This window comes from Daucus carota, chromosome 9 (assembly GCF_001625215.2).
Source record: "Daucus carota subsp. sativus chromosome 9, DH1 v3.0, whole genome shotgun sequence".
Classification (NCBI taxonomy): Eukaryota; Viridiplantae; Streptophyta; class Magnoliopsida; order Apiales; family Apiaceae; genus Daucus; species Daucus carota.
Window position 1 is genome coordinate 4,475,293 of NC_030389.2, and position 26,539 is coordinate 4,501,831.

The following is a 26,539-nucleotide window of genomic DNA, read 5'->3' on the forward strand; positions in this document are numbered from 1 at the left end:
CCCAATCTGGCATTTCTGAAGGCCCAGCTACTTCTTCATCTTCATCATCATCTTGATCAGCCAGGGAGTCATCATATTTAGAATCACCCTGTGTAGAGAGCATGCCTTTAGGAACAGCAGCATGTGCAATTTTTGCTCTCTCCAGTGCTTCAGATGTGTGAATCAACCCCAAAGTTTCTTCTGCTAGGACATTGGATTGGCAAGCCATAATTTGATAGGCTGACACTGGATGGGTGAATGTAGAGGCATCCAAGGGGTCCACAGCAGATTCCATCCTTGTTTCTTCTGTACCTGCATTTCTCTCATGATCTCTATATTCTTGCATCAGGGTCTCACCCTGGCTCACCACACTCTCACCTTCACCATCTAAGGTGGTACCCACAATCTCTCCTTTTGCCTGGGAGGAAGAAGTTCCCAGCCTCTCACTCTCATCCTCTCCTTTTGCCTGTCTGCAAGACAGCCCCTCCACTAACTCACTTTCTCTCAGACCTAAAAGTGCAGTAACAATGATAAGTTCTTCACTGACAGCTCTTGTGACAGCAAGATGATCTAATTGAATTGCATCTGCCAGAGGAACTTCTTCTATCAATGGCTGAGGAATAGCCATTGATGCTACATTGTCATTCATCAACAGCTGATTGTTGTCAAGCACAGCCGTTGACAGAACTGCACTTACCGATTGGTGAGAAATACCGATCGATGATGTGAAAGAATTAGCAATTGATGCATTAGCAGTTGATGCATCAATAGTGACAACTAGTGAATCTGTGAAGAGTGATGGATTTGGTAATTCCACAACTTCACTAGTAGTCACAGAAGAAATTGATTGATGACCCAACAAATCCTGTGAAGGATGATCACTAATTTCAGAGATTGACTTCTCCAAGAACAGAGTTGGAGAATTTGGGTGGGGGATGTTGTATAGTAAATCAACATCCTCCATATGGAAATCTGAGATTGGAAAGAGTGTTTCAACAGGAGGGGACTGTGACTCCACATTTGTTGGAGCCACATCAATCTGAATTTGAGAAGTGGTTTGTACCGTCACAAAATCTGTGATTTTGGACTGTACAGTGGAGTGTGTGTCAAGTGCCCTTTTCTTGTTCCTCCTAGAGAAGGTTTTGGGAGGTGTTTAGTCAGTGTCCCTGCCCCTTTTGTTCTGTGCTCTTGGAGGAGAGCTCTTTTCAATAGTGGCACCTTGTTGAGAAGATGTCACTAGTAGTGTGTTTGATTCCATGTTAATGACCACATCTTTTTGGGAAGATGTGGGATGGCTTGGCTGGACATCACTCACCTCTCCTTCCTTATTCTGGGGGCTTCTTTGATGATCACCCCTCCCCTCACCACTCACCACCTTCACACTCCCCTCAGGTTGTGAAGAAGCTGTTACAACTGGTATCTTTTGGGAGACACCAGAGGTGGTTTTCTTAGATTTGAACTTAGAAGTTTTCTTAGTTTTGACAGCTTGGGTAGGAAGTTGGGGGTGTTCAACTACCATTGCTGCACTGGAAGTAGAAGAAGGTTGAGGATTGGAAGAAGTAATGGGAATAGAGGGTACATGCATCAGTGATGGAAGTGACAAGGGTACTTGATCATTTGCAAGTATCCTCATCAGATCACCACAGATTCTTTTGCTTTGCACCCATCAGTCCAACTTGTTTTCTGGCTGTGCAATTACTAAATCCTTGACTAGATGATTAGCAATGATCATCAAGAATCTAGCAAAATAAATATTATTGGGCCTTCCTTCATGAGGACCCAATTTAGCAACAATTTCATATAATACTAAATCACCAATGTTAAAATAATCATCAGTTATAAGCATGTAGAACATGGATTGCATAGACATTGTGAAAGCATCATAATTGGAAACTTTACCAGAAAAGACTTTGATAAAAGAATCACAAAGAAAACTCCACTCTTTGCGCATATGGCGCCTAAGAATCTATCCTAAGCTAGATAAATCACCAATATAGTGCATATTCCTAAGCATGCTGACAATTTCATTATCACTAGGTAATCTATCAGTAGAGTTCCTAGGCAGATTAAGAGCAGCCCTAACAATTTCACCATCAATATTGTAGCTAGTATCATTGATAGAAACAGACAAGGTTTTAGAGGTTGAGTCATACCTTCCGGACGTCCACATTTGCTCAACAATCTCACAGAAGATAGTTGGAGCATGAAGCATGGCATATGAAAACTTACACTCCTTGACGAAATCCATCATGGTATGAAAAGCTGCAGAATGTTTCCCATCTTTGTCCACGTAGGCGACATGATTGTTCTGCTCATAGACAAACCCAGTTTGACTTGTGATTTTGACAACAGGCGTCATGAGAATGCTTAAGAAAAGATTAGGGCTTGTAGGAGTTGAGAGAGAAGGAGAGTTAAGAGTTTGCAAATGCAGGTGAAAAGAGAAATGAAATTAAAGGCAAACTATTTATACTCTCAATAAAAGTAAATAAAGTAACCGTTCAAAAAGTAGCCAAGCGTCACCGATCGATATATGCATATATGTATGTATATACCGATCGATAATTAAATTGGGAACTGACGATTGCTATTTTAACATATCAATGGCTAAATAAAAGAGCCATTGATATGTCAAAATTGTATTTACTTATCCAGTGATATGTGACACACTATCAATGGCTAAAATAGCGATCGATAGTGGATAGATTGAGAAAGATAGTTCAATATCCTATCTGTCACTTATCACAAGCTGCATAAAATAGGTAAAATATTAACTAGAGAAATTTAACATACCAAGTTCACTTACTAATCTTGAGAATGTAGATTCATCAAGTGGTTTGGTGAAAATATCTGCTAGCTGCTTTTCACTGGGAACAAAATGGAGGTCAATTGTTCCATTTATTACATGTTCCCTAATGAAATGATACCTTATGTCAATGTGCTTTGTTCTTGAGTGCTGCACTGGATTTTCTGTTATGGCAATGGCACTTGTGTTGTCACAGAAAATTGGAATCTTGGAAATGGTCAATCCATAATCAACCAATTGATTTTTCATCCACAGAATCTGTGCACAACAACTGCCAGCTGCAATATATTCAGCTTCTGCAGTTGATGTAGAAACTGAGTTTTGCTTTTTGCTAAACCAAGAGACTAGTTTATTTCCTAGAAATTGCCAAGTGCCAGTGGTGCTTTTTCTGTCAATTCTACACCCTGCATAATCAGCATCTGAAAAACCAATTAAATCAAAGCCAGAATCTCTAGGGTACCAAATGCCAAGATTTGGAGTACCCTTGAGATATCTGAAAATCCTTTTAATTGCTATTAAATGAGATTCCCTAGGATCAGCTTGGAATCTAGCACAAAGACATGTGGCAAACATTATATCAGGTCTACTGGCTGTTAAATATAAAAGAGAACCAACCATGCCTCTATAACTTGAAATGTCCACTTTCTTTTCCTTAGTGTTAAATTCAAGTTTAGTGGCAGTGGCCATGGGAGTTTTAGCAGTTGAGCAATTTATAAGATCAAACTTTTTCAATAAGTCATAGACATATTTAGTTTGACTTATAAATATGCCATCACTCACTTGTTTGACTTGCAAACCAAGAAAATAAGTCAATTCTCCCATCATGCTCATTTCATATTTACTTTGCATTAGCTTGACAAACTTTTTGCAAAGTTTCTCATCTGTAGAACCAAATATAATGTCATCCACATAAATCTGAACAAGTATACTAGAACCATTAACATTTCTATAAAATAATGTCTTATCAACAGTACCTCTTGTGAAGTGATTCTCAAGAAGAAACTGTGATAAGGTGTCATACCAGGCTCTAGGTGCTTGCTTCAATCCATAGAGAGCTTTCAGGAGAAGATATACAAATTCTGGAAAGTTTGGATCTTCAAAACCAGGTGGCTGACTTACATAAACTTCTTCTTCAAGCTCACCATTTAGAAAGGCACTCTTGACATCCATTTAATAGACTTTGAAATTAGCATGGGCAGCATAAGCAAGAAAGATTCTTATGGCTTCAAGTCTGGCTACAGGAGCAAATGTCTCATCATAATCTATTCCTTCTTCTTGACAGTATCCCTTAGCAACCAGTCTTGCTTTGTTCCTTGTCACCAGACAGTACTTCTTCTTTGAAATGGACATTATGTTGACTGGTCCAAACAAGTCCATATGTAGAAGCTGTAGAGGTCTATCAATTGATGATTTCAGTTTGCTTTTGAAAGAGGACTTTCTTTGCTTTCCAATTTGGCAAGCATCACACAGACCATCCTTGGAAAATTCCAACTTTGGCAATCCTCTAACAAGATCTTTTCTCACAAGATCATTCATAGCTTTGAAGTTTAAATGAGACAGTTTCTTATGCCACAGCCAACTCTCATCCAAGCTTGCTTTGCTGAATAAGCAAGTAAGAGAATCTGCACTTGTAGAGTTGAAATCAGCTATGTAGACATTGCCTTTCCTATTTCCAGTTAAAACCACTTTGTTATCTTTCTTATCAGAGATAACACAGGCTTCTGTTGAGAACCAAACTTGATGTCCTCTGTCACATAGTTGACTGATGCTAAGCAGATTGTGCTTAAGCCCTTTCACTAATGCAACATTGTCAATGATGACATTCCCTTTTGAAATTATGTCATATCCCAAGGTAAATCCTTTGCTGTCATCTCCAAAGGTTATACTTGGGCCAGCTCTTTCCTCAAAATTGCTGAGTAGGGTAGAATCTCCAGTCATGTGTCTTGAGCAGCCACTATCAAGATACCATAGATTCTTTCTACCTCCCTGCACAGATTCAAGACAACTTAAGTTGATTTTGGTACCCAAGCAGTCTTGGGTCCAGTTTTGTTAGACACAGCCTTAGGTTTAGAAGAGTTATTTTCCTTGGATTTAGAAGATTTAGAAACAACTTCATCCTCAGAGTTAATCTTCTTAACTTTAGACATCACAGCAGAGTTAGAGGAACCAACATTAGTAGAGTTCACAGAAAATTGATTTGCATAAGCATGATTCATGTTATCATGATAATTGGGCATAGCAGACATGTTAAAAGCATTAAAGTATGGATTAGGCATGAAAGGCATATTAGCATTTTGAATGGGGGTAGGAGGAAACATAGGCATGTATGACATGTGAGAGTTCATCATAGAATTAGGCATGCAATGATCAGATAGAGCATTTTTGCAATTAACAGCAAGATGATTAACACTACCACATTTGGAACAGGTTTTTCTGACAGCATATTTGTCAGGAGTGTAATCATTCTTTTTGTTGATCCCAACTTTGCCATTCCTAGAACTCTTCTTCTTCCCTTTTCCAGCTTCCATTCTTTCTTCACCATGACCAATTCCTTCTTTTTCAATCTTCTTGGAACTACCAGATTCCTTCACAAAGTTCTTATTGATGGGCCCATATTTTTATCCAACTTTTTGAGTTTGTTTTCATCAACTGCTGTTTGATTCTTTGATGGATAGCTTTCATCCATTGATTGAGAATCTATCAATGGATGATCACTATCCACTAAGAGATCAGATTCATCTAACAGTTTTTTGTTCTTTCTCCAGGCACTTTTACAAGTTTCCTCAAGAACTTGTGTGGAGCACATGTTCTCAAGAACATTCCTAGAATCCTTCCATTTAGCAATAATCTCTTGTTCCCTTTCCAATTGGTTTTTGAGAATCTCTTCTCTTTTTAGAACAGCCAACAACTCATCTTTGGCAAGCTCAGAAGCCTTTTTGAATTTATCCATTTAGATTAATTCAGTTTCAAGCTTTCCATTTTTTTCAGCAAGCAAATCATTAGTCCCTTTAATTCTAACATTTTCTTTTGTTAGAGATTTAAGAGAGACTCTAAGGTTATAGATTTCATTAGACATGTCATCAATGATTTGTTTACATTCAGATTTAGTGAGATCAGCTGTGTTGGTTGTTTTTACCTGTCCATTGCTGGTGGTGGAAGAATCAGCATCATCTCCAATTGCCATCAAGGCAAGATTGACATGCTCCTCAATGTCAGAATCACCTTCATCAGCAGCCCAGTCACCATCCTCAGTTATGAATGCCTTTTCCTTACTTTGCTTGAGTAGATCGAAATATTTTCTTCTGTAATCTACATTCTCTGAGGAGGATCCTTTCTTTTCAGCAGAAGGTCTTCTGCACTCATTAGAGAAGTGTCCAGGTAGACCACAGTTGAAGCATTTGAATTTTGATCTATCAACCATACCAGATGGTTTGGATTGATTTCCTCTGTTGAATGGTCTAGAGATGATAGCATTTCTTTTGAATTTGAGTTTGGAGAATTTTCTGGCAAGAAATGCTAGATGTTCATCAAGATCATCTAGCTCATCTTGAGCTGAAGATTCTTCATCTTCCTCAATGACTTTTCCTTTCTTCTTTCCATCATCCTTCTTTCCTTCACAAGCAGAGCTACTTGAGGTCTTTCCAGCAATCACAGACTTTAATGCCTTATCCTCTTCCTCTTCATTTTCTGCCACAAGAGCCACAGTTTTCTCCCTCTTGGAGTTCTTTTCCAGTTCTTCATCTTGCTGTATTTCAAGCTCATATGTTTTAAGAATACCATATAATTTGTCAAGAGAGTATTCATTAAAATTCTGAGCCTGTCTTAGAGCAACAGTCATGGGTTTCCAATCTCTAGGTAAGGCTCTCAAGAATTTGAGATTTGAATCCTTGACCATGTAGATTCTACCATACAACTTTAATCCATTTAACAGTTTTTGAAATCTGTTAAACAAATCATTTAGAGATTCACCAGATTTAGAGTGAAAACTCTCATACTGTTGAACAAACAGCTGTATTTTGTTTTCCCTAACTTGATCAGTGCCTTCACATAAAGTTTGAATAGTGTCCCATACTTCCTTTGCAGTTGGACAGTTGATAACACTATCAAACATGTCATCATCAATACCATTGAACAGAATGTTCATAGCCTTGTTATCCTTGTGCACTTCTTTCTCATCTTCCTCAGTGAACTCAGAAGGATTTTTAGGCACTTCAACATCTTCAGCTTCACTTCCATCAAGTCTCAGGGCAGTGTTGATTTTAATTGGAACATGTGGTCCTTTCTCAACACAGTTGATGTAGCTAGGATCCAAGGAGAGAAGATGCATCCTCATTTTCACTTTCCAATGAAAGTAGTGTTCTTTGGCCAGCATTGGAATCTTGACTCCTTCATCTCTTCTTCCCATTGTTGATTGTCTTTAGGATCTGAAAACTTCTTGTATGTTAGTTACTCGCTCTGATACCAATTGTTATTCAGACAATTCAAACAATAAGTTAGATTGTAGAAGGGGGGGTTGAATACAATCTACAAAAATTTCAATAACTTTTTGCATCAAATTACAAGAGAATATAAAAGCTAAAACAGAAATTTAAAGAACAAGGATCTTAAAAATTTCAGGTGGATTGTTTGATCCACCTGAGAGATTTTTATATCAAGAACCTTCCAAGTAAAAATACTTGGCTGCTTACAAAAGAATGAAGAGCAGAAGCTTACAATTTCTTGCTTACTTTCTCTAATACTCTGCTCTTCAGTTCTTGGTGTTTGATACTTTGAAATGTGAAATTACAAAGTGAATATATACTACTACAAACAAAACTAGTCTGTAAAAGTATTTTCCTACTCACTTTCTAGCTAGTACAAATATAGAATTTCTTGGACTTGATACTGCATTTGGCAGCTTGAAATTCTTGTTGCTTTGCCAGAAATGGTAGGCTTCGAGGTTCTCAATATTTGACTAAACTCCTTTTGGTTTAGCTTCCAAAGCTGGTGTAGCATCTGTCACATCAACCCATGTGAACTTTGTCTTTTCCCTGACTTGTAGCTGTCAATTGCTGATAATCAATTGCTAGAATCATCAATTGATGATACACTGAAATAGCAGTTGATAGTCTTCTTTGAGTTATGGGATAATGATGATGTTGATGTAGCGGTTGATAATCTTCTTTCCAAATAGCCATTGATACTTTAAATTAACGATCGATCTTCACTTTACTTGAATAGATTACATGACTTCTCATATTTACAATTATTTCACCCTATCTAAACATCCATTGATAGATCAACTGCTAATCTAAAAGTACACATTATTTTTACATCAACTGCTAAAATGCTCCAGCTTTGTTACAATACCTCATCAGCCGTTGATGGGTCAATCTGATCAATTGATACTGTCTTAGCATGCTACCAATTGATCAGCTACATACAATTTTATTCTAAGTAAGAATAAAATACCTTGTATCATCAAGCATCACATATTCCTAACATAATTGTTGATAGTCACAAGTATAAGTTTCATATGCAAGGTTTTGTTTTCTTTTATCCATAGTTTGACTTATATTTCAAGACAGCTTATTCACCAAGTTCTAGAAAATTTATTTAAGTGTTATCTTCTATATTAAATAGATTTGACTATAACCTATATTTAAGTTAATTCTCAAGAGATAAATAACACCAAAAACTTTAGCAAGGAATGATCATCAATTGTGAGGAAAAGGAGACACAATTATCAATTGTGATCGTATTGAGGATGTTAATACGTGCTTGTGGAGTTCACATCCATTCGTATCCAGGACTAAACATTGTTAATGCACTTAAAATACCAAAGGTAATTTTTTTAAAGAAGATTATGTTCTTTCTTTTAAACTTTTTTTGCTGAAATAAAGAAGTTGAATGATGTTTTACGCGAAAGAAGGGTGATTCTATCTCACTAAGCAAAAAGTGGTGGGAAAAGTCTCCTTATTAAAAGTGCCAAACTCTAGGTGTGGGGCTATCATTTTAACTAAACATTACCTTCTTATTTTGCTAAGCAAAAAGTGGTGGGAAAAGTCTCCTTATTAAAAGTGCGAAACTCTATGCGTGGGGCTATCATTTTAACTAAACATTACCTTCTTATTTTGTGAGGCATAAGGCTGCTTAAGCCGCAAGGAGTACAAGAACAAATATGTGCCAGCTTTGTCACAACCAGATTATATCACATAGGTGTTACATCTTCCGGGAAGGAGATATAACAAGGTTAAAATTATTGGAACAACCATTTGAATAAGAAGAAGGTTAAAATTATGTATTATATGATTCAATTTTAAAATTTAATAAAGAATACCTTTAATTGACATCCAAATTTGGTAAATTTGATCAACAAATTTAAAATAGAACAAAATAAATGAATGGAGAGAGTAAATCATATATAATAAGATGTACCTCTTAAAATTTCTATCCCATAATTTATTTGTATCTACAAACACAGTAACATATTGTTAGTGAATACTAACTTTAAAATATAGGAATTTAAGTTTTAAATAAGAATATTAATATAATAAAGAGCTATTATATTTCTTTTCTCTTAGTCAAAATTAATCTAAGAGTGTTTGGGCACTTTGATACTTTATATAGAATAGGTAGTTTATAAAGTAAAATGTTTGCAAGTTGTTTGAATCCGCACCTAATTAATCTAGTTGGACAGTCTTACATATTTTATTATTAAAAAAATATAACAAATACATTTTTTTTTGCAGCTCAGGCCCTACCCAACTGCTTTTAATTACCTATGACATTAAAAACTTACTTCTCCTAACAAATTAATCTATGGAGCGGTCCTCTCCCAATCTCTCCTAAACTCATCCACACCCACCCATCTTTTCAACTGCTTATAATTACCTAGGTTATTAGTTACTTATTTCTCCTCAGAGAAAATCCTAATACTGGTACCATCCTCTCCCATCTCTTCTCATGAGTTTCATCTCAATTTGCACCCCGAGCCCACATTATCAACTAGTTATAATTGCTCGGCCCAGCCCATATTATCAACTACTTGTAATCTACCAGGATATTAGGCCTTGGCCCAAGAAAAAACCCTAATCCAGGCCCCTAATCCAGGTGGTTGTTATCTCCATATCTTTACATATACATTCTAATCAGCCCAGCCCATATTGCCAAGTACTTATAAATACCTAGGAAATTAGTAGCTTATTTCTCCACCAAAAAACCCTAATCCAAGTAGCCGTCCTCTCCACATCTCAGATCTCTAATTATCAACTCATGAGTTCCATCTCAACTTGCATCTTGTCATATTGTTTAAGGTAAATGTTTGTACTCTTTATAATTATATGGTCCTAGCGTGCTTGGTAACCATTTGTTTGTCAGTGATTTTTCATTTTGCTAGTTAGATATGATTTTGTGTATATTTCTTACTTAAATTCGTTATGTATTTAGACTATACATATATGATGAATTTGTTATGATCTTTTCTCTTGATATATATTTCACATAAGACCTTGATGTTTGTGATTTTTAATTTTAATATTTTGTATTATAAATTGATGAATTTTTATGAAATAGGTGTTTGATTCTTGTGTACATATGAAAACAAATTAGGAAGTTAAAATTTTTTTGTACAGAATAAGTAGAATAATGTTTTTCTGCTTCATTTTACAAAATGCAAAATGACAACATTGCTCTGAAACTTCTTATTTGTATGTCTATAATGAAATTAAAACTAATCACATAAGTGAATAAGGAGACTATGAATGTGTTATATAATTTAATTTGTATTTTTTCCACTTATTTTTATTGTTTTTGAAATTTTGTGTTAGTACTTTTGGATATTAAACCTTCACATCTTATTATCGATGTGACAACCTTATATTATACTAAAGCCTAATTACTTGTTTGCAGAAACTCTCCTCATATTCTTGATGATAAATAATGAAGAAGGTGCTCCAATATTGTGAGTTATTAGGCCATAATTCAGATGACCGCGGAATATCAAATTCCTACTCCATTGCTTCCCAAACGCGTGTGTTATTTTGGAAGATATTGCAGAAAATATGGTGCGGGAGTGTGGGTAGTGGTCGATGTTTCACTAGACGATGTACTCTCCATTCCGGGAATCACGACCTGCCAAAAAAGTCCATCAGGTTGCGTGATAGATGAAATGTCTAATGGAACTTCAAAGGTAGGTAATTCAAAAGGTTTTGTATTATGTATGGTCATAGTCTTATCAGCTTAGTTCTAAAGTATTATTTATGGATATTACTCCCTACTTACTTCTTATGTCATTTGAGTTAAATAACTAATTACTATTATTGATGTGATTTACTAGGTTACCTGGATCGAGAATGTACATACCGAAAACAATAACGTTAGCACTCTGTGTGAAGGCATACTATGTTCTGGTCTGGGATTTGGAGCCAAGAGACGAATTTCAATCTTATAGTTACATCGTCGACGTTCTGCAGCTGCGATTTCCTGGATTGTTCCATCAACACACTTCGGCAATTTAATTGAGTATAATTTTTGGTGTTAAATGATAGGAGTTGGTTACAGCGTAATGATATTGGACATGTGTTGATATATTTGAATATCATATTTGATTTCGTGACACATTTATCATTTATGGGAATCTATGTGTTAATTTGATAGTGGAGTCGGCTTTGGGGTAATCAATGTATTTAGTTTCAAACCACCCCCTGTACACAAAGGAATGCGCAGAGTAAGTGAAAAGAGACGTGAGATGGAACATGGGAAGGCTACCTACCAAAAAGAAGGAATCGAAGGAGTGAACAAGCAAGGTCCATGGACTCGTGAACGGGACTGGCATCTTACCTTCAATACAATGTTCCGGCTAACAATTGGGCATCTGTTCCTATTAGTTGTGCTATTACCTTCCTTACATGTGTTTAAAAGGGGTGTTTGTTGTAGTGTGTGTTTTAGCAGTAGAGATTACTCATGAATATTGTATTTAATTTTAATGATAATTTATCTCAATTTGAACAATATACATAAATTGTAACTTAGTTGATTATCCACCACACCAATCTCAAACATGTGCAAGGATGCTATGTTTGACATGTGGGATGTCCCGACAAATAGTGATCACAATTAAAAATAATATAAAATTTATAAAAGAATTTCTTTGATTTCTATAATAGAAAATTTGAAGTTATTGAGAATTCTCTTATTTCCATACTCAATAGAAATTTGAAGTTTGTGTTAGAATAGAAACGAGCATGTTCTTAAATATCATACTCCTACTTTGCTAAACAGTATACATATTGAAAATCATCTTAGAAACTATGACGTTATATCTCAATAATTAGACGTGATAAAAACGGTATGATTTTTTTTTTCATATAAAAGGCTGATGATGCACAACATGAAATTATAAAACGTGCTCCTAATTATGTTATGAATTTCGTAAAGAAATTTTTTTTATCATCCTATTAGAAATATTTAGATATATAATTGTTGATAGTCACAAGTATAAGTTTCATATGCAAGGTTCTGTTTACTTTTATCCATAGTTTGACTTATATTTCAAGACAGCTTATTCATCAAGTTCTAGAAAATTTATTTAAGTTTTATCTTCTATATTTAATAGATTTGACTATAACCTATATTTAAGTTAATTCTCAAGAGATAGATAACACCAAAAACTTTAGCAAGGAATGATCATCAATTTGTGAGGAAAAGGAGACACAATTATCAATTGTGATCGTATTGAGGATTTTAATACGTGTTTGTGGAGTTCACACCCATTCGTATCCAGGACTAAACATTGTTAATGCACTTAAAATACCAAAGGTAATTTTTTTAAGAAGATTATGTTCTTTCTTTTAAACTTTTTTTGCTAAAATAAAGAAGTTGAATGATGTTTTACGCGAAAGAAGGGTGATTCTATCTCACTAAGAAAAAAGTGGTGGGAAAAGTCTCCTTATTAAAAGTGCGAAACTCTAGGTGTGGGGCTATCATTTTAACTAAACATTACCTTCTTATTTTGTGAGGCATAAGGCTGCTTAGGCCGGAAGGATTACAAGAACAAATATGTGCCAGCTTTATCACAACCAGATTATATCACATAGGTGTTACATGGTCCGGGAAGGAGATATAACAAGGTTAAAATTATTGGAACAACCATTTGAAGAAGAAGAAGGTTAAAATTATGTATTATATGATTCAATTTTAAAATTTAATAAAGAATACCTTTAATTGAGATCCAAATTTGGTAAATTTGACCAACAAATTTAAAATAGACCAAAATAAATGAATGGAGAGAGTAAATCATATATAATAAGATGTACCTCTTAAAATTTCTACCTCATAATTTATTTGTATCTTCAAACACAGTAACATATTGTTAGTGAATACTAACTTTAAATTATAGGAATTTAAGTTTTAAATAAGAATATTAATATAATAAAGAGCTATTATATTTCTTTTCTCTGAGCCAAAATTAATCTACGAGTGTTTGGGCACTTTGATACTTTATATAGAATAGGTAGTTTATAAAGTAAAATGTTTGCAAGTTGTTTGAATCCGCACCTAATTAATCTAATTGGACAGTCTTACATATTTTATTATTAAAAAAATATAACAAATACATTTTTTTTGCAACTCAGGCCCTACCAACTACTTTTAATTACCTATGACATTAATAACTGACTTCTCCTAACAAATTAATCTATGGAGCCGTCCTCTCCCAATCTCTCCTCAACTCATCCACACCCGCCCAGCCCATCTTTTCAACTGCTTATAATTACCTAGGTTATTAGTTACTTATTTCTCCTCAGAGAAAATCCTAATACTGGTACCATCCTCTCCCATCTCTTCTCATGAGTTTCATCTCAATTTGCACCCCGAGCCACATTATCAACTAGTTATAATTGCTCGGCCCAGCCCATATTGTCAACTACTTGTAATCTCCCAGGATATTAGGCCTTGGCCCAAGAAAAAACCCTAATCCAGGCCCTAATCCAGGTGGTTGTTATCTCCATATCTTTACATATCCATTCTAATCAGCCCAGCCCATATTTCCAAGTACTTATAAATACCTAGGAAATTAGTAGCTTATTCCTCCACCAAAAAACCCTAATCCAAGTAGCCGTCCTCTCCACATCTCAGATCTCTAATTATCAACTCATGAGTTCCATCTCAACTTGCATCTTGTCATATTGTTTAAGGTAAATGTTTGTACTCTTTATAATTATATGGTCCTAGCGTGCTTGGTAACCATTTGTTTGTCAGTGATTTTTCATTTTGCTAGTTAGATATGATTTTGTGTATATTTCTTACTTAAATTCGTTATGTATTTAGACTATACATATATGATGAATTTGTTATGATCTTTTCTCTTGATATATATTTCACATAAGACCTTGATGTTTGTGATTTTTAATTTTAATATTTTGCATTATATATTGATGAATTTTTATGAAATAGGTGTTTGATTCTTGTGTATATATGAAAACAAATTAGGAAGTTAAAATTTTTTTGTAAAGAATAAGTAGAATAATGTTTTTCTGCTTCATTTTACAAAATTCAAAATGACAACATTGCTCTATAACTTCTTATTTGTATGTCTATAATGAAATTAAAACTAATCACATAAGTGAATAAGGAGACTATGAATGTGTTATATAATTTAATTTGTATTTTTTCCACTTATTTTTATTGTTTTTGAAATTTTGTGTTAGTACTTTTGGATATTAAACCTTCACATCTTATTATCGATGTGGCAACCTTATATTATACTAAAGCCTAATTACTTGTTTGCAGAAACTCTCCTCATATTCTTGATGATAAACAATGAAGAAGGTGCTCCAATATTGTGAGTTATTAGGCCATAATTCAGATGACCGCGAAATATCAAATTCCTACTCCATTGCTTCCCAAACGCGTGTGTTATTTTGGAAGATATTGCAGAAAATATGGTGCGGGAGTGTGGGTAGTGGTCGATGTTTCACTAGACGATGTACTCTCCATTCCGGGAATCACGACCTGCCAAAAAAGGCCATCAAGTTGCGTGATAGATGAAATGTGTAATGGAACTTCAAAGGTAGGTAATTCAAAAGGTTTTGTATTATGTATGGTCATAGTCTTATCAGCTTAGTTCTAAAGTATTATTTATGGATATTACTCCCTACTTACTACTTATGTCATTTGAGTTAAATAACAAATTACTATTATTGATGTGATTTACTAGGTTACCTGGATCGAGAATGTACATACCGAAAACAAGAACGTTAGCACTCTGTGTGAAGGCATACTACGTTCTGGTCTGGGATTTGGAGCCAAGAGATGGATTTCAATCTTATAGTTACATCGTCGACGTTCTGCAGCTGCGATTTCCTGGATTGTTCCATCAACACACTTCGGCAATTTAATTGAGTATAATTTTTGGTGTTAAATGATAGGAGTTGGTTACAGCGTAATGATATTGGACATGTGTTGATATATTTGAACATCATATTTGATTTCGTGACACATTTATCATTTATGGGAATCTATGTGTTAATTTGATAGTGGAGTCGGCTTTGGGGTAATCAATGTATTTAGTTTCAAACCACCCCCTGTACACAAAGGAATGCGGAGAGTAAGTGAAAAGAGACGAGAGATGGAACATGGGAAGGCTACCTACCAAAAAGAAGGAATCGAAGGAGTGAACAAGCAAGGTCCATGGACTCGTGAACGGGACTGGCATCTTACCTTCAATACAATGTTCCGGCTAACAATTGGGCATCTGTTCCTATTAGTTGTGCTATTACCTTCCTTACATGTGTTTAAAAGGGGTGTTTGTTGTAGTGTGTGTTTTAGCAGTAGAGATTACTCATGAATATTGTATTTAATTTTAATGATAATTTATCTCAATTTGAACAATATACATAAATTGTAACTTAGTTGATTATCCACCACACCAATCTCAAACATGTGCAAGGATGCTATGTTTGACATGTGGGATGTCCCGACAAATAGTGATCACAATTAAAAATAATATAAAATTTATAAAAGAATTTCTTTGATTTCTATAATAGAAAATTTGAAGTTATTGAGAATTCTCTTATTTCCATACTCAATAGAAATTTGAAGTTTGTGTTAGAATAGAAACGAGCATGTTCTTAAATATCATACTCCTACTTTGCTAAACAGTATACATATTTAAAATCATCTTAGAAACTATGACGTTATATCTCAATAATTAGACGTGATAAAAACGGTATGATTTTTTTTTTCATATAAAAGGCTGATGATGCACAACATGAAATTATAAAACGTGCTCCTAATTATGTTATGAATTTCGTAAAGAAATTTTTTTATCATCCTATTAGAAATATTTAGATATATAATTGTTGATAGTCACAAGTATAAGTTTCATATGCAAGGTTTTGTTTACTTTTATCCATAGTTTGACTTATATTTCAAGACAGCTTATTCACCAAGTTCTAGAAAATTTATTTAAGTTTTATCTTCTATATTTAATAGATTTGACTATAACCTATATTTAAGTTAATTCTCAAGAGATAGATAACACCAAAAACTTTAGCAAGGAATGATCATCAATTTGTGAGGAAAAGGAGACACAATTATCAATTGTGATCGTATTGAGGATTTTAATACGTGTTTGTGGAGTTCACACCCATTCGTATCCAGGACTAAACATTGTTAATGCACTTAAAATACCAAAGGTAATTTTTTTAAGAAGATTATGTTCTTTCTTTTAAACTTTTTTTGCTGAAATAAAGAAGTTGAATGATGTTTTACGCGAAAGAAGGGTGATTCTATCTCACTAAGCAAAAAGTGGTGGGAAAAGTCTCCTTATTAAAAGTGCGAAACTCTAGTTGTGGGGCTATCATTTTAACTAAACATTACCTTCTTATTTTGTGAGGCATAAGGCTGCTTAGGCCGGAAGGATTACAAGAACAAATATGTGCGAGCTTTATCACAACCAGATTATATCACATAGGTGTTACATGGAAGGAGATATAACATGGTTAAAATTATTGGAACAACCATTTGAAGAAGAAGAAGGTTAAAATTATGTATTATATGATTCAATTTTAAAATTTAACAAGGTTAAATTTTAACCTTGTTAAATTTTAAAATTATGTATTATAATATATGATTAAAATTATGTATTATATGATTCAATTTTAAAATTTAATAAAGAATACCTTTAATTGAGATCCAAATTTGGTAAATTTGACCAACAAATTTAAAATAGACCAAAATAAATGAATGGAGAGAGTAAATCATATATAATAAGATGTACCTCTTAAAATTTCTACCTCATAATTTATTTGTATCTTCAAACACAGTAACATATTGTTAGTGAATACTAACTTTAAAATATAGGAATTTATGTTTTAAATAAGAATATTAATATAATAAAGAGCTATTATATTTCTTTTCTCTTAGCCAAAATTAATCTACGAGTGTTTGGGCACTTTGATACTTTATATAGAATAGGTAGTTTATAAAGTAAAATGTTTGCAAGTTGTTTGAATCCGCACCTAATTAATCTAATTGGACAGTCTTACATATTTTATTATTAAAAAAATATAACAAATACATTTTTTTTGCAACTCAGGCCCTACCCAACTACTTTTAATTACCTATGACATTAATAACTCACTTCTCCTAACAAATTAATCTATGGAGCGGTCCTCTCCCAATCTCTCCTCAACTCATCCACACCCACCCAGCCCATCTTTTCAACTGCTTATAATTACATAGGTTATTAGTTACTTATTTCTCCTCAGAGAAAATCCTAATACTGGTACCATCCTCTCCCATCTCTTCTCATGAGTTTCATATCAATTTGCACCCCGAGCCCACATTATCAACTAGTTATAATTTGCTCGGCCCAGCCCATATTGTCAACTACTTCATCCTCTCCCATCTCTTCTCATGAGTTTCATATCAATTTGCACCCCGAGCCCACATTATCAACTAGTTATAATTGCTCGGCCCAGCCCATATTGTCAACTACTTGTAATCTCCCAGGATATTAGGCCTTGGCCCAAGAAAAAACCCTAATCCAGGTGGTTGTTATCTCCATATCTTTACATATCCATTCTAATCAGCCCAGCCCATATTGCCAAGTACTTATAAATACCTAGATTAGTAGCTTATTTCTCCACCAAAAAACCCTAATCCAAGTAGCCGTCCTCCTCACATCTTAGATCTCTAATTATCAACTCATGAGTTCCATCTCAACTTGCATCTTGTCATATTGTTTAAGGTAAATGTTTGTACTCTTTATAATTATATGGTCCTAGCGTGCTTGGTAACCATTTGTTTGTCAGTGATTTTTCATTTTGCTAGTTAGATATGATTTTGTGTATATTTCTTACTTAAATTCGTTATGTATTTAGACTATACATATATGATGAATTTGTTATGATCTTTTCTCTTGATATATATTTCACATAAGACCTTGATGTTTGTGATTTTTAATTTTAATATTTTGCATTATAAACTGATGAATTTTTTATGAAATAGGTGTTTGATTCTTGTGTATATATGAAAAGAAATTAGGAAGTTAAAAAGTTTTTGTAAAGAATAAGTAGAATAATGTTTTTCTGCTTCATTTTACAAAATCCAAAATGACAATATTGCTCTGAAACTTCTTATTTGTATGTCTATAATGAAATTAAAACTAATCACATAAGTGAATAAGGAGACTATGAATGTGTTATATAATTTAATTTGTATTTTTTCCACTTACTTTTATTGTTTTTGAAATTTTGTGTTAGTACTTTTGGATATTACACCTTCACATCTTATTATCGATGTGGCAACCTTATATTATACTAAAGCCTAATTACTTGTTTGCAGAAACTCTACTCATATTCTTGATGATAAACAATGAAGAAGGTGCTCCAATATTGTGAGTTATTAGGCCATAATTCACATGACCACGGAATATCAAATTCCTACTCCTTTGCTTCCCAAACGCGTGTGTTATTTTGCAAGATATTGCAGAAAATATGGTGCGGGAGTGTGGGTAGTGGTCGATGTTTCAATAGACGATGTACTCTCCATTCCGGGAATCACGACCTGCCAAAAAAGGCCATCAGGTTGCGTGATAGATGAAATGTCTAATGGAACTTCAAAGGTAGGTAATTCAAAAGGTTTTGTATTATGTATGGTCATAGTCTTATCAGCTTAGTTCTAAAGTATTATTTATGGATATTACTCCCTACTTACTACTTATGTAATTTGAGTTAAATAACTAATTACTATTATTGATGTGATTTACTAGGTTACCTGGATCGAGAATGTACATACCGAAAACAATAATGTTAGCACTATGTGTGAAGGCATACTACGTTCTGTGAAGGCATACTACGTTCTGGTCTGGGATTTGGAGCCAAGAGATGGATTTCAATCTTATAGTTACATCGTCGACGTTCTGCAGCTGCGATTTCCTGGATTGTTCCATCAACACACTTCAGCAATTTAATTGAGTATAATTTTTGGTGTTAAATGATAGGAGTTGGTTACAGCGTAATGATATTGGACATGTGTTGATATATTTGAATATAATATTTGATTTCTTGACACATTTATCATTTATGGGAATCTATGTTTTAATTTGATAGTGGGGGTAATCAATGTATTTAGTTTCAAACCACCCCTTATACACAAAGGAATACGCAGAGTAAGTAAAAAGAGACGAGAGATGGAACATGGGAAGGCTACCTACCAAAAAGAAGGAATCGAAGGAGTGAACAAGCAAGGTCCATGGACTCGTGAACAGGACTGGCATCTTACCTTCAATACAATGTTCCGGCTAACAATTGGGCATCTGTTCCTATTAGTTGTGCTATTACCTTCCTTACATGTGTTAAAAGGGGGTGTTTGTTGTAGTGTGTGTTTTAGCAGTAGAGATTACTCATAAATATTGTATTTAATTTTAATGATAATTTATCTCAGTTTGAACAATATACATAAATTGTAACTTACTTGATTATCCACAACACCAATCTCAAACATGTGCAAGGATGCTATGTTTGACATGTGGGATGTCCCGACAAATAGTGATCACAATTAAAATTTTATAAAATTTATAAAAGAATTTCTTTGATTTCTAGAATAGAAAATTTGAAGTTATTGAGAATTCTATTATTTCCATACTCAATAGAAATTTGAAGTTTGTGTTAGAATAGAAACGAGCATGTTCTTAAATATCATACTCCTACTTTGCTAAACAATATACATATTTAAAATCATCTTAGAAACTATGACGTTATATCTCAATAATTAGACGTGATAAAAACGGTATGATTTTTTTTTTCATATAAAAGGCTGATGATGCACAACATGAAATTATAAAACGTGCTCCTAATTATGTTATGAATTTCGTAAAGAAATTTTTTTATCATCCGATTAGAAATATTTAGATATATAATTGTTGATAATCACAAGTATAAGTTTCATATGCAAGGTTTTGTTTACTTTTATCCATAGTTTGACTTATATTTCAAGACAGCTTATTCACCAAGTTCTAGAAAATTTATTTAAGTTTCTATATTTAATAGATTTGACTATAACCTATATTTAAGTTAATTCTCAAGAGATAGATAACACCAAAAACTTTAGCAAGGAATGATCATCAATTTGTGAGGAAAAGGAGACACAATTATCAATTGTGATCGTATTGAGGATTTTAATACGTGTTTGTGGAGTTCACACCCATTCGTATCCAGGACTAAACATTGTTAATGCACTTAAAATACCAAAGGTAATTTTTTTAAGAAGATTATGTTCTTTCTTTTAAACCTTTTTTGCTGAAATAAAAAAGTTGAATGATGTTTTACGGGAAAGAAGGGTGATTCTATCTCACTAAGCAAAAAGTGGTGGGAAAAGTCTCCTTATTAAAAGTGCGAAACCCTAGGTGTGGGGCTATCATTTTATCTAAACATTACCTTCTTATTTTGTGAGGCATGAGGCTGCTTAGGCCGGAAGGAGTACAAGAACAAATATGTGCCAGCTTTATCACAACCAGATTATATCACATAGGTGTTACATGGTCCGGGAAGGAGATATAACAAGGTTAAAATTATTGGAACAACCATTTGAAGAAGAAGAAGGTTAAAATTATGTATTATATGATTCAATTCTAAAATTTAATAAAGAATACCTTTAATTGAGATCCAAATTTGGTAAATTTGACCAACAAATTTAAAATAGACCAAAATAAATGAATGGAGAGAGTAAATCATATATAATAAGATGTACCTCTTAAAATTTCTACCTCATAATTTATTTGTATCTTCAAACACAGTAACATATTGTTAGTGAATACTAACTTTAAAATATAGGAATTTAAGTTTTAAATAAGAATATTAATATAATAAAGAGCTATTATATTTCTTTTCTCTTAGCCAAAATTAATCTACCAGTGTTTGGGCACTTTGATACTTTATATAGAATAGGTAGTTTATAAAGTAAAATGTTTGCAAGTTGTTTGAATCCGCACCTAATTAATCTAATTGGACAGTCTTACATATTTTATTATTAAAAAAATATAACAAATACATTTTTTTGCAACTCAGGCCCTACCAACTACTTTTAATTACCTATGACATTAATAACTTACTTCTCCTAACAAATTAATCTATGGAGCCGTCCTCTCCCAATCTCTCCTCAACTCATCCACACCCGCCCAGCCCATCTTTTCAACTGCTTATAATTACATAGGTTATTAGTTACTTATTTCTCCTCAGAGAAAATCCTATCTCTTCTCATGAGTTTCATATCAATTTGCACCCCCAGCCCACATTATCAACTAGTTATAATTGCTCGGCCCAGCCCATATTGTCAACTACTTGTAATCTCCCAGGATATTAGGCCTTGGCCCAAGAAAAAACCCTAATCCAGGTGGTTGTTATCTCCATATCTTTACATATCCATTCTAATCAGCCCAGCCCATATTGCCAAGTACTTATAAATACCTAGATTAGTAGCTTATTTCTCCACCAAAAAACCCTAATCCAAGTTGCCGTCCTCTCCACATCTTAGATCTCTAATTATCAACTCATGAGTTCCATCTCAACTTGCATCTTGTCATATTGTTTATGGTAAATGTTTATACTCTTTATAATTATATGGTCCTAGCGTGCTTGGTAACCATTTGTTTGTCAGTGATTTTTCATTTTGCTAGTTAGATATGATTTTGTGTATATTTCTTACTTAAATTCGTTATGTATTTAGACAATACATATATGATGAATTTGTTATGATCTTTTCTCTTGATATATATTTCACATAAGACCTTGATGTTTGTGATTTTTAATTTTAATATTTTGCATTATAAATTGGTGAATTTTTTTATGAAATAGGTGTTTGATTCTTGTGTATATATGAAAACAAATTAGGAAGTTAAAAAGTTTTTGTAAAGAATAAGTAGAATAATGTTTTTCTGCTTCATTTTACAAAATCCAAAATGACAATATTGCTCTGAAACTTCTTATTTGTATGTCTATAATGAAATTAAACCTAATCACATAAGTGAATAAGGAGACTATGAATGTGTTATATAATTTAATTTGAATTTTTTCCACTTATTTTTATTGTTTTTGAAATTTTGTGTTAGTACTTTTGGATATTACACCTTCACATCTTATTATCGATGTGACAACCTTATATTATACTAAAGCCTAGTTACTTGTTTGCAGAAACTCTACTCATATTCTTGATGATAAACAATGAAGAAAGTGCTCCAATATTGTGAGTTATTAGGCCATAATTCACATGACCACGAAATATCAAATTCCTACTCCATTGCTTCCCAAACGCGTGTGTTATTTTGCAAGATATTGTAGAAAATATGGTGCGGGAGTGTGGGTAGTGGTCGATGTTTCAATAGACGATGTACTATCCATTCCGGGAATCACGACCTGCCAAAAAAGGCCATCAGGTTGCGTGATAGATGAAATGTCTAATGGAACTTCAAAGGTAGGTAATTCAAAAGGTTTTGTATTATGTATGGTCATAGTCTTATCAGCTTAGTTCTAAAGTATTATTTATGGATATTACTCCCTACTTACTACTTATGTCATTTGAGTTAAATAACTAATTACTATTATTGATGTGATTTACTAGGTTACCTGGATCGAGAATGTACATGCCGAAAACAATAATGTTAGCACTATGTGTGAAGGCATACTACGTTCTGGTCTGGGATTTGGAGCCAAGAGATGGATTTCAATCTTATAGTTACATCGTCGACGTTCTGCAGCTGCGATTTCCTGGATTGTTGCATCAACACACTTCAGCAATTTACTTGAGTATAATTTTTGGTGTTAAGTGATAGGAGTTGGTTACAGCGTAATGATATTGGACATGTGTTGATATATTTGAATATCATATTTGATTTCGTGACACATTTATCATTTACGGAATCTATGTTTTAATTTGATAGTGGAGTCGGCTTTGGGGTAATCAATGTATTTAGTTTCAAACCACCCCCTTTACACAAAGGAATACGCAGAGTAAGTGAAAAGAGACGAGAGATGGAACATGGGAAGGCTACCTACCAAAAAGAAGGAATAGAAGGAGTGAACAAGCAAGGTCCATGGTCTCGTGAACAGGACTGGCATCTTACCTTCAATACAATGTTCCGACTAACAATTGGGCATCTGTTCCTATTAGTTGTGCTATTACCTTCCTTACATGTGTTAAAAAGGGGTGTTTGTTGTAGTATGTGTTTTAGCAGTAGAGATTACTCATGAATATTGTATTTAATTTTAATGATAATTTATCTCAATTTGAACAATATACATAAATTGTAACTTACTTGATTATCCACCACACCAATCTCAAACATGTGCAAGGATGCTATGTTTGACATGTGGGATGTCCCGACAAATAGTGATCACAATTAAAATTTTATAAAATTTATAAAAGAATTTCTTTGATTTCTAGAATAGAAAATTTGAAATTATTGAGAATTCTATTATTTCCATACTCAATAGAAATTTGAAGTTTGTGTTAGAATAGAAACGAGCATGTTCCTAAATATCATACTCCTACTTTGCTAAACAATATACATATTTAAAATCATCTTTGAAACTATGACGTTATATCTCAATAATTAGACGTGATAAAAACGGTATGATTTTTTTTTCATATAAAAGGCTGATGATGCACAACATGAAATTATAAAACGTGCTCCTAATTATGTTATGAATTTCGTAAAGAAATTTTTTTATCATCCGATTAGAAATATTTAGATATATAATTGTTGATAGCCACAAGTATAAGGTTCATATGCAAGGTTTTGTTTACTTTTATCCATAGTTTGACTTATATTTCAAGACAGCTTATTCACCAAGTTCTAGAAAATTTATTTAAGTGTTATCTTCTATATTTAATAGATTTGACTATAACCTATATTTAAGTTAATTCTCAAGAGATAGATAACACCAAAAACTTTAGCAAGGAATGATCATCAATTTGTGAGGAAAAGGAGACACAATTAGCAATTGTGATCGTATTGAGGATTTTAATACGTGTTTGTGAAGTTCACACCCATTCGTATCCAGGACTAAACATTGTTAATGCACTTAAAATACCAAAGGTAATTTTTTTAAGAAGATTATGTTCTTTCTTTTAAACTTTTTTTGCTGAAATAAAGAAGTTGCATGATGTTTTACGCGAAAGAAAGGTGATTCTATCTCACTAAGCAAAAAGTGGTGGGAAAAGTCTCCTTATTAAAAGTGCGAAACTCTAGGTGTGGGGCTTTCATTTTAACTAAACATTACCTTTTTATTTTGTGAGGCATAAGGCTGCTTAGGCGGGAAGGAGTACAAGAACAAATATGTGCCAGCTTTATCACAACCAGATTATATCACATAGGTGTTACATCGTCCGGGAAGGAGATATAACAAGGTTAAAATTATTGGAACAACCATCTGAAGAAGAAGAAGGTTAAAATTATGTATTATATGATTCAATTTTAAAATTTAATAAAGAATACCTTTAATTGAGATCCAAATTTTGTAAATTTGACCAACAAATTTAAAATAGACCAAAATAAATGAATGGAGAGAGTAAATCATATATAATAAGATGTACCTCTTAAAATTTCTACCTCATAATTTATTTGTATCTTCAAACACAGTAACATATTGTTAGTGAATACTAACTTTAAAATATAGGAATTTAAGTTTTAAATAAGAATATTAATATAATAAAGAGCTATTATATTTCTTTTCTCTTAGCCAAAATTAATCTACCAGTGTTTGGGCACTTTGATACTTTATATAGAATAGGTAGTTTATAAAGTAAAATGTTTGCAAGTTGTTTGAATCCGCACCTAATTAATCTAATTGGACAGTCTTACATATTTTATTATTAAAAAAAATATAACAAATACATTTTTTTTGCAACTCAGTCCCTACCCAACTACTTTTATTCCTATGACATTAATAACTCACTTCTCTAAAAATTAATCGATGGAGCCGTCCTCTCCCAATCTCTCCTCAACTCATCCACACCCGCCCAGCCCATCTGTTTCAACTGCTTATAATTACATAGGTTATTAGTTACTTATTTCTCCTCAGAGAAAATCCTACTACTGGTACCGTCCTCTCCCAATCTTCTCATGAGTTTCATATCAATTTGCAACCCGAGCCAGCACATTATCAACTAGTTATAATTGCTCGGCCAGCCCATATTGTCAACTACTTCATCTCTCCCATCGCTTCTCATGAGTTTCATATCAAGTTTGCACCCCGAGCCCACATTATCAACTAGTTATAATTGCTCGGCCCAGCCCATATTGTCAACTACTTGTAATCTCCCAGGATATTAGGCCTTGGCCCAAGAAAAAACCCTAATCCAGGTGGTTGTTATCTCCATATCTTTACATATCCATTCTAATCAGCCCAGCCCATATTGGCCAAGTACTTATAAATACCTAGATTAGTAGCTTATTTCTCCACCAAAAAACCCTAATCCAAGTAGCCGTCCTCCTCACATCTTAGATCTCTAATCAACTCATGAGTTCCATCTCAACTTGCATCTTGTCATATTGTTTAAGGTAAATGTTTGTACTCTTTATAATTATATGGTCCTAGCGTGCTTGGTAACCATTTGTTTGTCAGTGATTTTTCATTTTGCTAGTTAGATATGATTTTGTGTATATTTCTTACTTAAATTCGTTATGTATTTAGACTATACATATATGATGAATTTGTTATGATCTTTTCTCTGATATATATTTCACATAAGACCTTGATGTTTGTGATTTTTAATTTTAATATTTGCATTATAAACTGATGAATTTTTTATGAAATAGGTGTTTGATTCTTGTGTATAAGATGAAAAAAAATTAGGAAGTTAAAAAGTTTTTGTAAAGAATAAGTAGAATAATGTTTTTCGGCTTCATTTTACAAAATCCAAAATGACAATATTGCTCTGAAACTTCTTATTTGTATGTCTATAATGAAATTAAACTAATCACATAAGTGAATAAGGAGACATGAATGTGTTATATAATTTAATTTGTATTTTTTCCACTTATTTTTATTGTTTTTGAAATTTTGTGTTAGTACTTTTGGATATTACACCTTCACATCTTATTATCGATGTGGCAACCTTATATTATACTAAAGCCTTATTACTTGTTTGCAGAAACTCTACTCATATTCTTGATGATAAACAATGAAGAAGGGGCTCCATATTGTGAGTTATTAAGGCCAGTAATTCACATGACCACGGAATACAAATGACTACTCCTTTGCTTCCCAAACGCGT

The 26,539-nt window shown here is 33.3% G+C and overlaps 1 protein-coding gene across 1 annotated transcript in view; it reads right to left on the bottom strand.

Annotated features, from left to right (window-relative positions):
- Positions 1-5,732: 5,732 nt before the first annotated feature.
- LOC135149389 (uncharacterized) overlaps positions 5,733-26,539 on the bottom strand; it is a 37,726-nt gene continuing 16,919 nt past the window's right edge. The window contains exons 3-4 of the mRNA XM_064085084.1: positions 6,813-7,064; positions 5,733-6,527 (exon numbers count right to left, since the gene is read on the bottom strand). Of these exons, the coding sequence (XP_063941154.1) occupies positions 5,733-6,527; positions 6,813-7,064 (1,047 nt within the window). The remainder of the gene's footprint in view (positions 6,528-6,812; positions 7,065-26,539) is intronic.